The 12,709-nt window shown below is 42.9% G+C and overlaps 1 protein-coding gene across 3 annotated transcripts in view; it reads right to left on the bottom strand.

The window, feature by feature from the left end:
• The window catches only part of atg7 (ATG7 autophagy related 7 homolog (S. cerevisiae)), a 107,266-nt gene that overhangs the window by 86,130 nt on the left and 8,427 nt on the right, over positions 1-12,709 (bottom strand). For all 3 annotated transcript variants that reach the window (XM_046338791.1, XM_046338780.1, XM_046338783.1), the window contains exons 7-8: positions 11,744-11,890; positions 8,437-8,525 (exon numbers count right to left, since the gene is read on the bottom strand). In XM_046338791.1, the coding sequence (XP_046194747.1) occupies positions 8,437-8,525; positions 11,744-11,890 (236 nt within the window). The remainder of the gene's footprint in view (positions 1-8,436; positions 8,526-11,743; positions 11,891-12,709) is intronic.

Genomic DNA, 12,709 nt, shown 5'->3' with positions numbered 1-12,709 from the left:
TAATAACCTGTTAGTTATAACTACATATACAGGGGAGGGATGTGTTCTATAATACCCTGTTAGTTATAACTACATATACAGGGGAGGGATGTGTTCTATAATACCCTGTTAGTTATAACTACATATACAGGGGAGGGATGTGTTCTATAACAACCTGTTAGTTATAACTACATATACAGGGGAGGGATGTGTTCTATAATAACCTGTTAGTTATAACTACATATACAGGGGAGGGATGTGTTCTATAATAACCTGTTAGTTATAACTACATATACAGGGGAGGGATGTGTTCTATAATAACCTGTTAGTTATAACTACATATACAGGGGAGGGATGTGTTCTATAATAACCTGTTAGTTATAACTACATATACAGGGGAGGGATGTGTTCTATAATAACCTGTTAGTTATAACTACATATACAGGGGAGGGATGTGTTCTATAATAACCTGTTAGTTATAACTACATATACAGGGGAGGGATGTGTTCTATAATAGCCTGTTAGTTATAACTAGTGGAATATACAGGGGAGGGATGTGTTCTATAATAACCTGTTAGTTATAACTACATATACAGGGGAGGGATGTGTTCTATAATACCCTGTTAGTTATAACTACATATACAGGGGAGGGATGTGTTCTATAATAACCTGTTAGTTATAACTACATATACAGGGGAGGGATGTGTTCTATAATACCCTGTTAGTTATAACTACATATACAGGGGAGGGATGTGTTCTATAATAACCCTGTTAGTTATAACTACATATACAGGGAGGGATGTGTTCTATAATAACCTGTTAGTTATAACTACATATACAGGGGAGGGATGTGTTCTATAATAACCTGTTAGTTATAACTACATATACAGGGGAGGATGTGTTCTATAATAACCTGTTAGTTATAACTACATATACAGGGGAGGGATGTGTTCTATAATAACCTGTTAGTTATAACTACATATACAGGGGAGGGATGTGTTCTATAATAACCTGTTAGTTATAACTACATATACAGGGGAGGGATGTGTTCTATAATAACCTGTTAGTTATAACTACATATACAGGGGAGGGATGTGTTCTATAATAACCTGTTAGTTATAACTACATATACAGGGGAGGGATGTGTTCTATAATAACCTGTTAGTTATAACTACATATACAGGGGAGGGATGTGTTCTATAATAACCTGTTAGTTATAACTACATATACAGGGAGGGATGTGTTCTATAACAACCTGTTAGTTATAACTACATATACAGGGGAGGGATGTGTTCTATAATAACCTGTTAGTTATAACTACATATACAGGGGAGGGATGTGTTCTATAATAGCCTGTTAGTTATAACTACTTATACAGGGGAGGGATGTGTTCTATAATAACCTGTTAGTTATAACTACATATACAGGGGAGGGATGTGTTCTATAATAACCTGTTAGTTATAACTACATATACAGGGGAGGGATGTGTTCTATAATAACCTGTTAGTTATAACTACATATACAGGGGAGGGATGTGTTCTATAATAACCTGTTATAACTAGTGGAATATACAGGGGAGGGATGTGTTCTATAATAACCTGTTATAACTACATATACAGGGGAGGGATGTGTTCTATAATAGCCTGTTAGTTATAACTAGTGGAATATACAGGGGAGGGATGTGTTCTATAATAACCTGTTAGTTATAACTACATATACAGGGGAGGGATGTGTTCTATAATAAATCAAATCAAATCAAATCAAATTTATTTATATAGCCCTTCGTACATCAGCTGATATCTCAAAGTGCTGTACAGAAACCCAGCCTAAAACCCCAAACAGCAAACAATGCAGGTGTAAAAGCACGGTGGCTAGGAAAAACTCCCTAGAAAGGCCAAAACCTAGGAAGAAACCTAGAGAGGAACCGGGCTATGTGGGGTGGCCAGTCCTCTTCTGGCTGTGCCGGGTAGAGATTATAACAGAAAATGACCAAGATGTTCAAATGTTCATAAATGACCAGCATGGTCAAATAATAATAAGGCAGAACAGTTGAAACTGGAGCAGCAGCACAGTCAGGTGGACTGGGGACAGCAAGGAGCCATCATGTCAGGTAGTCCTGGGGCACGGTCCTAGGGCTCAGGTCCTCCGAGAGAGAGAAAGAAAGAGAGAATTAGAGAGAGCATATGTGGGGTGGCCAGTCCTCTTCTGGCTGTGCCGGGTGGAGATTATAACAGAACGTGGCCAAGATGTTCAAATGTTCATAAATGACCAGCATGGTTGAATAATAGTAAGGCAGAACAGTTGAAACTGGAGCAGGAGCATGGCCAGGTGGACTGGGGACAGCAAGGAGTCCTCATGTCAGGTAGTCCTGGGACATGGTCCTAGGGCCCAGGCCAGTTGAAACTGGAGCAGCAGCATGGCCAGGTGGACTGGGGACAGCAAGGAGTCATCATGTCAGGTAGTCCTGGGGCATGGTTCTAGGGCTCAGGTCCTCCGAGAGAGAGAAAGAAGGAGAGAAGGAGAGAATTAGAGAACGCACACTTAGATTTACACAGGACACCGAATAGGACAGGAGAAGTACTCCAGATAAACAAACTGACCCTAGCCCCCGACACATAAACTACTGCAGCATAAATACTGGAGGCTGAGACAGGAGGGTCAGGAGACACTGTGGCCCCATCCGAGGACACACCCCGGACAGGGCCAAACAGGAAGGATATAACCCCACCCACTTTGCCAAAGCACAGCCCCCACACCACTAGAGGGAAATCTACAACCACCAACTTACCATCCTGAGACAAGGCCGAGTATAGCCCACAAAGATCTCCGACACGGTACAACCCAAAGGGGGAACCCAGATAGGCCGACCACAACAGTGAATCAACCCACCCAGGTGACGCACCCCCCAGGGACGGCACGAGAGAGCCCCAGCAAGCCAGTGACTCAGCCCCGTAACAGGGTTAGAGGCAGAGAATCCCAGTGGAAAAAGGGGAACCGGCCAGGCAGAGACAGCAAGGGCGGTTCGTTGCTCCAGAGCCTTTCCGTTCACCTTCCCACTCCTGGGCCAGACTACACTCAATCATATGACCCACTGAAGAGATGAGTCTTCAGTAAAGACTTAAAGGTTGAGACCGAGTTTGCGTCTCTGACATGGGTAGGCAGACCGTTCCATAAAAATGGAGCTCTATAGGAGAAAGCCCTGCCTCCAGCTGTTTGCTTAGAAATTCTAGGGACAATTAGGAGGCCTGCGTCTTGTGACCGTAGCGTACGTATAGGTATGTACGGCAGGACCAAATCAGAGAGGTAGGTAGGAGCAAGCCCATGTAATGCTTTGTAGGTTAGCAGTAAAACCTTGAAATCAGCCCTTGCTTTGACAGGAAGCCAGTGTAGAGAGGCTAGCACTGGAGTAATATGATCAAATTTTTTGGTTCTAGTCAGGATTCTAGCAGCCGTATTTAGCACTAACTGAAGTTTATTTAGTGCTTTATCCGGGTAGCCGGAAAATAGAGCATTGCAGTAGTCTAACCTAGAAGTGACAAAAGCATGGATTAATTTTTCTGCATCATTTTTGGACAGAAAGTTTCTGATTTTTGCAATGTTACGTAGATGGAAAAAAGCTGTCCTCGAAATGGTCTTGATATGTTCTTCAAAAGAGAGATCAGGGTCCAGAGTAACGCCGAGGTCCTTCACAGTTTTATTTGAGACGACTGTACAACCATTAAGATTAATTGTCAGATTCAACAGAAGATCTCTTTGTTTCTTGGGACCTAGAACAAGCATCTCTGTTTTGTCCGAGTTTAATAGTAGAAAGTTTGCAGCCATCCACTTCCTTATGTCTGAAACACATGCTTCTAGCGAGGGCAATTTTGGTGCTTCACCGTGTTTCATTGAAATGTACAGCTGTGTGTCATCCGCATAGCAGTGAAAGTTTACATTATGTTTTCGAATAACATCCCCAAGAGGTAAAATATATAGTGAAAACAATAGTGGTCCTAAAACAGAACCTTGAGGAACACCGAAATGTACAGTTGATTTGTCAGAGGACAAACCATTCACAGAGACAAACTGATATCTTTCCGACAGATAAGACCTAAACCAGGCCAGAACATGTCCGTGTAGACCAATTTGGGTTTCCAATCTCTCCAAAAGAATGTGGTGATCGATGGTATCAAAAGCAGCACTAAGGTCTAGGAGCACGAGGACAGATGCAGAGCCTCGGTCCGATGCCATCAAAATGTCATTTACCACCTTCACAAGTGCCGTCTCAGTGCTATGATGGGGTCTAAAACCAGACTGAAGCATTTCGTATACATTGTTTGTCTTCAGGAAGGCAGTGAGTTGCTGCGCAACAGCCTTCTCTAAAATCTTTGAGAGGAATGGAAGATTTGATATAGGCCGATAGTTTTTTATATTTTCTGGGTCAAGGTTTGGCTTTTTCAAGAGAGGCTTTATTACTGCCACTTTTAGTGAGTTTGGTACACATCCAGTGGATAGAGAGCCGTTTATTATGTTCAACATAGGAGGGCCAAGCACAGGAAGCAGCTCTTTCAGTAGTTTAGTTGGAATAGGGTCCAGTATACAGCTTGAAGGTTTAGAGGCCATGATTATTTTCATCATTGTGTCAAGAGATATAGTACTAAAACACTTGAGCGTCTCTCTTGATCCTAGGTCCTGGCAGAGTTGTGCAGACTCAGGACAACTGAGGTTTGGAGGAATACGCAGGTTTAAAGAGGAGTCCGTAATTTGCTTTCTAATAATCATAATCTTTTCCTCAAAGAAGTTCATGAATTTATCACTGCTAAAGTGCAAGTCATCCTCTCTTGGGGAATGCTGCTTTTAGTTAGCTTTGCCACAGTATCAAAAAGGAATTTCGGATTGTTCTTATTTTCCTCAATTAAGTTAGAAAAATAGGACGATCGAGCAGCAGTAAGGGCTCTTCGGTACTGCACGGTACCATCCTTCCAAGCTAGTCGGAAGACTTCCAGTTTGGTGTGGCGCCATTTCCGTTCCAATTTTCTGGAAGCTTGCTTCAGAGCTCGGGTATTTTCTGTGTACCATGGAGCTAGTTTCTTATGAGACATTTTTTTAGTTTTTAGGGGTGCAACTGCATCTAGGGTATTGCGCAAGGTTAAATTGAGATCCTCAGTTAGGTGGTTAACGGATTTTTGTCCTCTGGCGTCCTTGGGTAGGCAGAGGGAGTCTGGAAGGGCATCAAGGAATCTTTGTGTTGTCTGTGAATTTATAGCACGACTTTTGATGTTCCTTGGTTGGGGTCTGAGCAGATTATTTGTTGCAATTGCAAACGTAATAAAATGGTGGTCTGATAGTCCAGGATTATGAGGAAAAACATTAAGATCCACAACATTTATTCCATGGGACAAAACTAGGTCCAGCGTATGACTGTGAGAGTGAGTGGGTCCAGAGACATGTTGGACAAAACCCACTGAGTCGATGATGGCTCCAAAAGCCTTTTGGAGTGGGTCTGTGGACTTTTCCATGTGAATATTAAAGTCACCAAAGATTAGAATATTATCTGCAATGACTACAAGGTCTGATAGAATTCAGGGAACTCAGTGAGAAACGCTGTATATGGCCCAGGAGGCCTGTAAACAGTAGCTATAAAAAGTGATTGAGTAGGCTGCATAGATTTCATGACTAGAAGCTCAAAAGACGAAAACGTCATTTTCTTTTTTGTAAATTGAAATTTGCTATCGTAAATGTTAGCAACACCTCCGCCTTTGCGGGATGCACGGGGGATATGGTCACTAGTGTAGCCAGGAGGTGAGGCCTCATTTAACACAGTAAATTCATCAGGCTTAAGCCATGTTTCAGTCAGGCCAATCACATCAAGATTATGATCAGTGATTAGTTCATTGACTATAATTGCCTTTGAAGTAAGGGATCTAACATTAAGTAGCCCTATTTTGAGATGTGAGGTATCATGATCTCTTTCAGTAATGACTACATATACAGGGGAGGGATGTGTTCTATAATAACCTGTTAGTTATAACTACATATACAGGGGAGGGATGTGTTCTATAATAACCTGTTAGTTATAACTAGTGGAATATACAGGGGAGGGATGTGTTCTATAATAACCTGTTAGTTATAACTAGTGGAATATACAGGGGAGGGATGTGTTCTATAATAACCTGTTAGTTATAACTAGTGGAATATACAGGGGAGGGATGTGTTCTATAATAACCTGTTAGTTATAACTAGTGGAATATACAGGGGAGGGATGTGTTCTATAATAACCTGTTAGTTATAACTACATATACAGGGGAGGGATGTGTTCTATAATAACCTGTTAGTTATAACTAGTGGAATATACAGGGGAGGGATGTGTTCTATAATAACCTGTTAGTTATAACTAGTGGAATATACAGGGGAGGGATGTGTTCTATAATACCCTGTTAGTTATAACTACATATACAGGGGAGGGATGTGGTCCTTCTGTAGCTCAGTTGGTAGAGCATGGCGCTTGTAACGCCAGGGTAGTGGGTTCGATCCCCGGGACCACCCATACGTAGATTGTATGCACACATGACTGTAAGTCGCTTTGGATAAAAGCGTCTGCTAAATGGCATATATTATTATATTATTATATTATTATATATTATATTATGTGTTCTATAATACCCTGTTAGTTATAACTACATATACAGGGGAGGGATGTGTTCTATAATACCCTGTTAGTTATAACTAGTGGAATATACAGGGGAGGGATGTGTTCTATAATAACCTGTTAGTTATAACTACATATACAGGGGAGGGATGTGTTCTACAATAACCTGTTAGTTATAACTACATATACAGGGGAGGGATGTGTTCTATAATAACCTGTTAGTTATAACTAGTGGAATATACAGGGGAGGGATGTGTTCTATAATAACCTGTTAGTTATAACTACATATACAGGGGAGGGATGTGTTCTATAATACCCTGTTAGTTATAACTAGTGGAATATACAGGGGAGGGATGTGTTCTATAATAACCTGTTAGTTATAACTACATATACAGGGGAGGGATGTGTTCTATAATACCCTGTTAGTTATAACTAGTGGAATATACAGGGGAGGGATGTGTTCTATAATAACCTGTTAGTTATAACTACATATACAGGGGAGGGATGTGTTCTATAATACCCTGTTAGTTATAACTAGTGGAATATACAGGGAGGGATGTGTTCTATAATAACCTGTTAGTTATAACTACATATACAGGGAGGGATGTGTTCTATAATACCCTGTTAGTTATAACTAGTGGAATATACAGGGGAGGGATGTGTTCTATAATAACCTGTTAGTTATAACTACATATACAGGGGAGGGATGTGTTCTATAATAACCTGCCTGTTAGTTATAACTACATATACAGGGGAGGATGTGTTCTATAATAACCTGTTAGTTATAACTAGTGGAATATACAGGGAGGGATGTGTTCTATAATAACCTGTTAGTTATAACTACATATACAGGGAGGGATGTGTTCTATAATACCCTGTTAGTTATAACTAGTGGAATATACAGGGGGGGAGGGATGTGTTCTATAATAACCTGTTAGTTATAACTACATATACAGGGGAGGGATGTGTTCTATAATACCCTGTTAGTTATAACTAGTGGAATATACAGGGGAGGGATGTGTTCTATAATACCCTGTTAGTTATAACTAGTGGAATATACAGGGGAGGGATGTGTTCTATAATAACCTGTTAGTTATAACTACATATACAGGGGAGGGATGTGTTCTATAATAACCTGTTAGTTATAACTACATATACAGGGGAGCGATGTGTTCTACAATAACCTGTTAGTTATAACTAGTGGAATATACAGGGGAGGGATGTGTTCTATAATAACCTGTTAGTTATAACTAGTGGAATATACAGGGGAGGGATGTGTTCTATAATACCCTGTTAGGTATAACTACATATACAGGGGAGGGATGTGTTCTATAATAACCTGTTAGTTATAACTACATATACAGGGGAGGGATGTGTTCTATAACAACCTGTTAGTTATAACTACATATACAGGGGAGGGATGTGTTCTATAATAACCTGTTAGGTATAACTACATATACAGGGGAGGGATGTGTTCTATAATACCCTGTTAGTTATAACTAGTGGAATATACAGGGGAGGGATGTGTTCTATAACAACCTGTTAGTTATAACTACATATACAGGGGAGGGATGTGTTCTATAACAACCTGTTAGTTATAACTACATATACAGGGGAGGGATGTGTTCTATAACAACCTGTTAGTTATAACTACATATACAGGGGAGGGATGTGTTCTACAATAACCTGTTAGTTATAACTACATATACAGGGGAGGGATGTGTTCTATAATAACCTGTTAGTTATACTGGGGAGGGAAGTGTACTCCTCCCCTCCCGGTAGTGTGGGATGTGATTGGTGATGTTATAATTGGAACTTTCGTTATTTACCATTTGCTGGCTAGGAGAAACAGCAGATTCCTCAGAGGCCATCCAGGATGCTGGGGCAGAGTGCAGGGGTCATACACACCCACGGTTACCTGCAACATTAACAAAGCATATTTTAACCTAACCTTTAAACCAGGAAGTCTCATTGAGGCCAAAATACCGCTTTTCTAAGGGAGACTTTACACAAGAGGATTGTGGATTGTGCCAAGAAACATCCGTGACCTCATAGAGACCTTACCTGAATGAACCAAGAAGTGAAGTGTAAAGGCAAGACATGTAAAAAATAAAATAATAATAGTTTAGTTTATTTTATTTTTACAGGGACAGTGCACATTAATCAACGTTTCAGTAAAAGTGCCGGTTTTAGCCAGCCGGCTAATTTTCAACCGCAGTCCCTGGGCAGGTTATTAATAAACACCCACACGTACAGTGTAATGTTTATTGTGCCATTAAATCTAACCAGCAATATAGGACATCCTTATCACCATATTGATAGTCCAGTCTTACTCCACAGCGAGCAAAGAAGAGTATGTACAGGTCAAATAAAAATGAAGGAAACATCAGGAAATGAGGGTTCTGGTACCTCTGGTACGGTGTGGGGTGCATTTTCCTGGCATGAATTAGGTCTAATCAACCCCTTAGAGGGCAAGGTGAACTAGCCTGGCTACCCACTCAACCCAGAGAGCATGGTAAACTAGCCTGGCTACCCACTCAACCCCTTAGAGAGCATGGTAAACTAGCCTGGCTACCCACTCAACCCCTGAGAGAGCATGGTAAACTAGCCTGGCTACCCACTCAACCCCTGAGAGAGCATGGTAAACTAGCCTGGCTACCCACTCAACCCCTGAGAGAGCATGGTAAACTAGCCTGGCTACCCACTCAACCCCTGAGAGAGCATGGTAAACTAGCCTGGCTACCCACTCAACCCCTGAGAGAGCATGGTAAAGCTAGCCTGGCTACCCACTCAACCCCTTAGCATGGTCCAACCCCTAGCCTGGCTACCTGGCTACCCACTCAACCCCTGAGAGAGCATGGTAAACTAGCCTGGCTACCCACTCAACCCCTGAGAGAGCATGGTAAACTAGCCTGGCTACCCACTCAACCCCTTAGAGAGCATGGTAAACTAGCCTGGCTACCCACTCAACCCCTTAGAGAGCATGGTAAACTAGCCTGGCTACCCACTCAACCCCTGAGAGAGCATGGTAAACTAGCCTGGCTACCCACTCAACCCCTTAGAGCATGGTAAACTAGCCTGGCTACCCACTCAACCCCTAGAGGCATGGTAAACTAGCCTGGCTACCCACCCAACCCTGAGAGAGCAACTAGCCTGGCTGCCACTCAACCCCTGAGAGCATGGTAAACTAGCCTGGCTACCCACCCTGAGAGGCATGGTAAACTAGCCTGGCTACCCACTCAACCCCTGAGAGAGCATGGTAAACTAGCCTGGCTACCCACTCAACCCCTGAGAGAGCATGGTAAGCCTGGCTACCCACTCAACCCCTGAGAGAGCATGGTAAACTAGCCTGGCTCAACTAGCCTGGCCCACTCCACCCCTGAGAGGCATGGTAAACTAGCCTGGCTACCCACTCCAACCCCTGAGAGGCATGGTAAACTAGCCTGGCTACCCACTCAACCCCTAGAGAGCATGGTAAACTAGCCTGGCTACCCACTCAACCCCTAGAGAGCATGGTAAACTAGCCTGGCTACCCACTCAACCCCTGAGAGAGCATGGTAAACTAGCCTGGCTACCCACTCAACCCCTGAGAGAGCATGGTAAACTAGCCTGGCTACCCACTCAACCCCTGAGAGAGCATGGTAAACTAGCCTGGCTACCCACTCAACCCAGCATGGTAAACTAGCCTGGCTACCCACTCAACCCCTGAGAGCATGGTAAACTAGCCTGGCTACCCACTCAACCCCTGAGAGAGCATGGTAAACTAGCCTGGCTACCCACTCAACCCCTGAGAGCATGGTAAACTAGCCTGGCTACCCACTCAACCCCTGAGAGCATGGTAAACTAGCCTGGCTACCCCCACTGAGGCAACCCCAACCCCTTAGAGAGCAAGGTAAACTAGCCTGGCTACCCACTCAACCCCCAAACTAGCCTGGCTACCCACTCAACCCCTGAGAGAGCAAGGTAAACTAGCCTGGCTACCCACTCAACCCCTTAGAGAGCATGGTAAACTAGCCTGGCTACCCACTAGGTCTACTCAACCAACTATTTATTTTTCCACTGTTACAAAAATCGGCATAACTTTTGTTTTTTGTTGTTAAAACTCCCAGACGTACTGTATGACTATTGTACCACAAGGTTTCCATACAAATGGAGATTTAAAAATAAATAAAAACACCATAAACAGTGGTGTTTTTCCACCATCACAGAATCAGTGAGTGATAACGTGGCGAAAACAAAATGTACTCTTCAGCTTCAGCTTTTCATGTTTTGAATAAAAGTCCCCCCCCCCCCCATTTTTTTTTATTTTAAGTAATGTGTTTCCATACAGAGTGTTATGTCAAAAAAGAAATCACTGTTCTTGGCACGTGCCCTCCAGCCAACATCTCTCACATACAGATATAATGGAGAAGAGCAAGAATCATTTTTTATTTGTCAAACGGACAGTCGAGCATCGATCGCCAGAATAAGACCCTGTGAAGTAGATCGTAACTTATTTCAACTGTAGCCTAATAAACTGCATGGTTTCCTGAGTCCTAATGGGAGGACCACGCGTCATATCATCCAACTTTACGACGATATGATGGTTAGGGTTCCCCGAGTGGCGCAGGGGTCTAAGGCACTGCATCTCAGTGCAAGAGGTGTCACTACAGTCCCTGGTTCGATTCCGGTCTGTATCACATCCGGCCGTGATTGGGAGTCCCATAGGGCGGCACACAATCAGCCTAGCGTCGTCCGGGTTTGGCCGTCATTGTAAATAAGAATTTGTTTATAACTGACTTGCCTAGTTAAATAATCATTAAATAACATTTATTTTTAATAAAAAATGATTGGATCCATATTTGCACATAAAAGCGTTTCCACCGGCATTTCTCCCATAATTAATTTTACCGACACAAAAAGATCCCACCCATGTCGAACGAACATTTATAAAATGACAGCGAAACTTCCTGTTTCCTGTGTCCAGCACAGCTGTGGTGAATGTGTATACTTTACTGCATAGGAACTGTGGATGGGAAATGTGATTAATAATGACATAGAAATAGAAAAACAAGAACAGTCCTCTCCCATTACAGACCCAACAAAAATGGGCCATTCTGATCAGGATAACTCTTTGCCCCCAACGCCGCTACTGACCTTGTTGAGATCAGTGTTGAAGCTGTCCCAGTCTCGTAGCTGGGCCACCTGGACGGTATCCCCTGTGTACTTTATCAGGAAGTAAGGAACAGCTGAGGTCCCTGTTTCACCGCACAGACTGTCATAGGCTGCCTGTAAGGCTGAGGTCTGGAGGGAGAGACAGGGTATAGGTCAACACACTGTCATAGGCTGAGGTCTGGAGTGCAGAGACAGGGTATAGGTCAGGGTATAGGTCAACACACTGTCATAGGCTGAGGTCTGGAGGGAGAGACAGGGTATAGGTCAGGGTATAGGTCAACACACTGTCATAGGCTGAGGTCTGGAGGGAGAGACAGGGTATAGGTCAACACACTGTCATAGGCTGAGGTCTGGAGGGAGAGACAGGGTATAGGTCAACACAGAACTACTAGGAATGATTTAGATCATCTCATGTCTGTGTGGGATATTATAATATATCTGTATCAAAGGAGACATCCAGTCTTTAACCTAACCTTCACTTCACCCCAGACTGTCTATATAGGAGACATCCAGTCTTTAACCTAACCTTCACTTCACCCCAGACTGTCTATATAGGAGACATCCAGTCTAACCTAACCTTCACTTCACCCCAGACTGTCTATATAGGAGACATCCAGTCTTTAACCTAACCTTCACTTCACCCCAGACTGTCTATATAAGAGACATCCAGTCCTCAACATAGGACTGTGGCAGTCACGAAAACGTCATCAGCCGGTGATGGTCAAGCAATTAACTGTCAGGGGAAGACAGACACATCAGGGACGCAACTCCGCGTCCTTATCCAAATTCGAGGTGCATATTGAAGATATTGGAAGAATTGTCCACATTTACTTTTCGTCAGCCAATAAGATGAGGAGTCTTAACAAACAGCAAAAGCACTAGCCTATGTCAATCTACTATCCCCCATAGTACAAAAGTTGACCTATTCTATTCTGTATGAGAAACACA

The sequence above is a fragment of the Oncorhynchus gorbuscha genome, linkage group LG03 (assembly GCF_021184085.1).
Source record: "Oncorhynchus gorbuscha isolate QuinsamMale2020 ecotype Even-year linkage group LG03, OgorEven_v1.0, whole genome shotgun sequence".
NCBI classification, from domain to species: Eukaryota; Metazoa; Chordata; class Actinopteri; order Salmoniformes; family Salmonidae; genus Oncorhynchus; species Oncorhynchus gorbuscha.
This window is presented reverse-complemented; position numbering and strand designations above follow the sequence as displayed.